General features: G+C 56.4%; 1 protein-coding gene across 1 annotated transcript in view; it reads left to right on the top strand.

The window, feature by feature from the left end:
* Window positions 1–1,584, top strand: part of LOC113212860 (kinesin-like protein KIF12) — a gene marked incomplete at its 3' end in the record, with an annotated part of 4,996 nt that extends 3,412 nt beyond the window's left edge. Inside the window, exons 4-7 of the mRNA XM_052276404.1 lie at window positions 360–642; window positions 837–1,076; window positions 1,160–1,275; window positions 1,359–1,584. Of these exons, the coding sequence (XP_052132364.1) occupies window positions 360–642; window positions 837–1,076; window positions 1,160–1,275; window positions 1,359–1,584 (865 nt within the window). The remainder of the gene's footprint in view (window positions 1–359; window positions 643–836; window positions 1,077–1,159; window positions 1,276–1,358) is intronic.
* Between the last annotated feature and the right edge of the window lie 38 nt (window positions 1,585–1,622).

Raw genomic sequence — 1,622 nt, 5'->3', positions numbered from 1 at the left:
ACCATACCACAAAAGCTGCGTTTATCGGTGTCGGAATCGCGACGATCAGATCACGACCCACGCCACTGTGGGTGGATGGGTATGGGATCGTCCAGAAAGTACTTCCGTTTCCCTCAGAAGAATCATTCGACAAATTGCGGGAGCTCGCGCGCCTGCGAGACTCGGGGTAGGCCAGCCCGCAGTACACACATGCGCCGCAAGCGAGACGTTGCCTACCTACCTGGCGCTAGAGGATAATCCCTAGGGGCCGGGAAATTTGAGCGCTGGCCTGGGCTGTCTGGAAGCAGAGCTTCCAGAGGTCCGTCGGCCCACCCCGTCTCCAGGTGAACCTCATGTCCGTTCTGCTTACTGCCACACAGTTCGACGGGCAGGTGGACCCACAGTCGCCGGACCACGGGCTAGTCTGCCGGTCCTTCCAGTTCCTGTTCCAACAGCTGCGCGAGCGCAGCGACTTCCACTTCGTCCTCAAGGCGTCCTTCCTCGAGATCTACAACGAGAAGGTGATCGACCTGCTCAACCCGGGCTCGGCGCGCAAGCCGCTCGCCGTGCGCTGGTCGAAGAAGAGCCGCGGCTTCTTCGTCGAGAACCTCTTCACGGTCGACTGCGAGGAGCTCGATGACCTACTGGCCGTGCTGGAGGAAGGTGAGAACTACGATTTTCCCTTCATTTTTCCTTTAACAAAATTTTCCTGATATTTTAAAATTAATTTTTCCTCGAATTTTTCATTTCCCCCCTTTTTTGCTAGAGTGTACTCTAATTTTTTGATGGAAGATCCCCTCGGAGGAGCCTGACCCGTGACACTCGCTGTAACCGCCCTCCTGCCTGTTTCTCTCCAGGGATGCGGAACCGGTCCGTGGGCAGCCACGGCATGAACGACCACTCCAGCAGGAGCCACACCATCCTCACGGTGCACATCGCGGCCGAGAGGCAGATGTCGGAGGACGGCGTGTTCATCTCGAGGCAGGGGAAGCTGAACTTTGTGGACCTGGCCGGCAGCGAGATGACCAAGAAGACCCACAGCGAGGGGAAGACCCTCGAGGAAGCCAACAACATAAACAAGAGTCTTATGGTCCTAGGTCGGTATATTGCATACAGTCTGCGATGTTTGTTTTTGACAAAGCGATGAAAATTTAATGAAATATTTCGTTTTCGCGCACAGGCTATTGCATTGCCTCGCTGAGCGACCCAAAAAAGAAGGGTCACATCCCGTACAGGGATTCTAAGCTCACCAAGCTGCTAGCGGACAGCTTGGCCGGCAACGGCGTCACCCTCATGGTTAGTCCCCTCTCTCCCCTTGCTGTAGACGTTCATCGTCGTGGAGAGACAACTAGTAACATGTACACCCCCACTGTTACCAGATCGCCTGCATCTCTCCGGCCAAATCCAACATGAGCGAGTCCCTCAACACGCTGCGCTACGCGGCGCGCGCCAAGAAGATCCGCACCAAGCCCATCATCATGATGGTGAGAAAGGGGGCTACACACTGTCATGCTGTCGATGTTCACCGCGGCCCGGTCTACACGCCCGCGAGGGGTCTGCATTGGTCGTACGCGGTCGTACCGCGCGGACAAATGGCTTATCGCAGTCATTACCTCCGCAATCAGCTTATCGACCCCCCCCCC

The sequence above is a fragment of the Frankliniella occidentalis genome, unplaced genomic scaffold (assembly GCF_000697945.3).
Source record: "Frankliniella occidentalis isolate FOCC.00 unplaced genomic scaffold, Focc_3.1 Scaffold2828, whole genome shotgun sequence".
NCBI classification, from domain to species: Eukaryota; Metazoa; Arthropoda; class Insecta; order Thysanoptera; family Thripidae; genus Frankliniella; species Frankliniella occidentalis.
The sequence above is the reverse complement of the archived record's forward strand: the minus strand, read 5'-3'. Positions and strand labels throughout refer to the sequence as shown.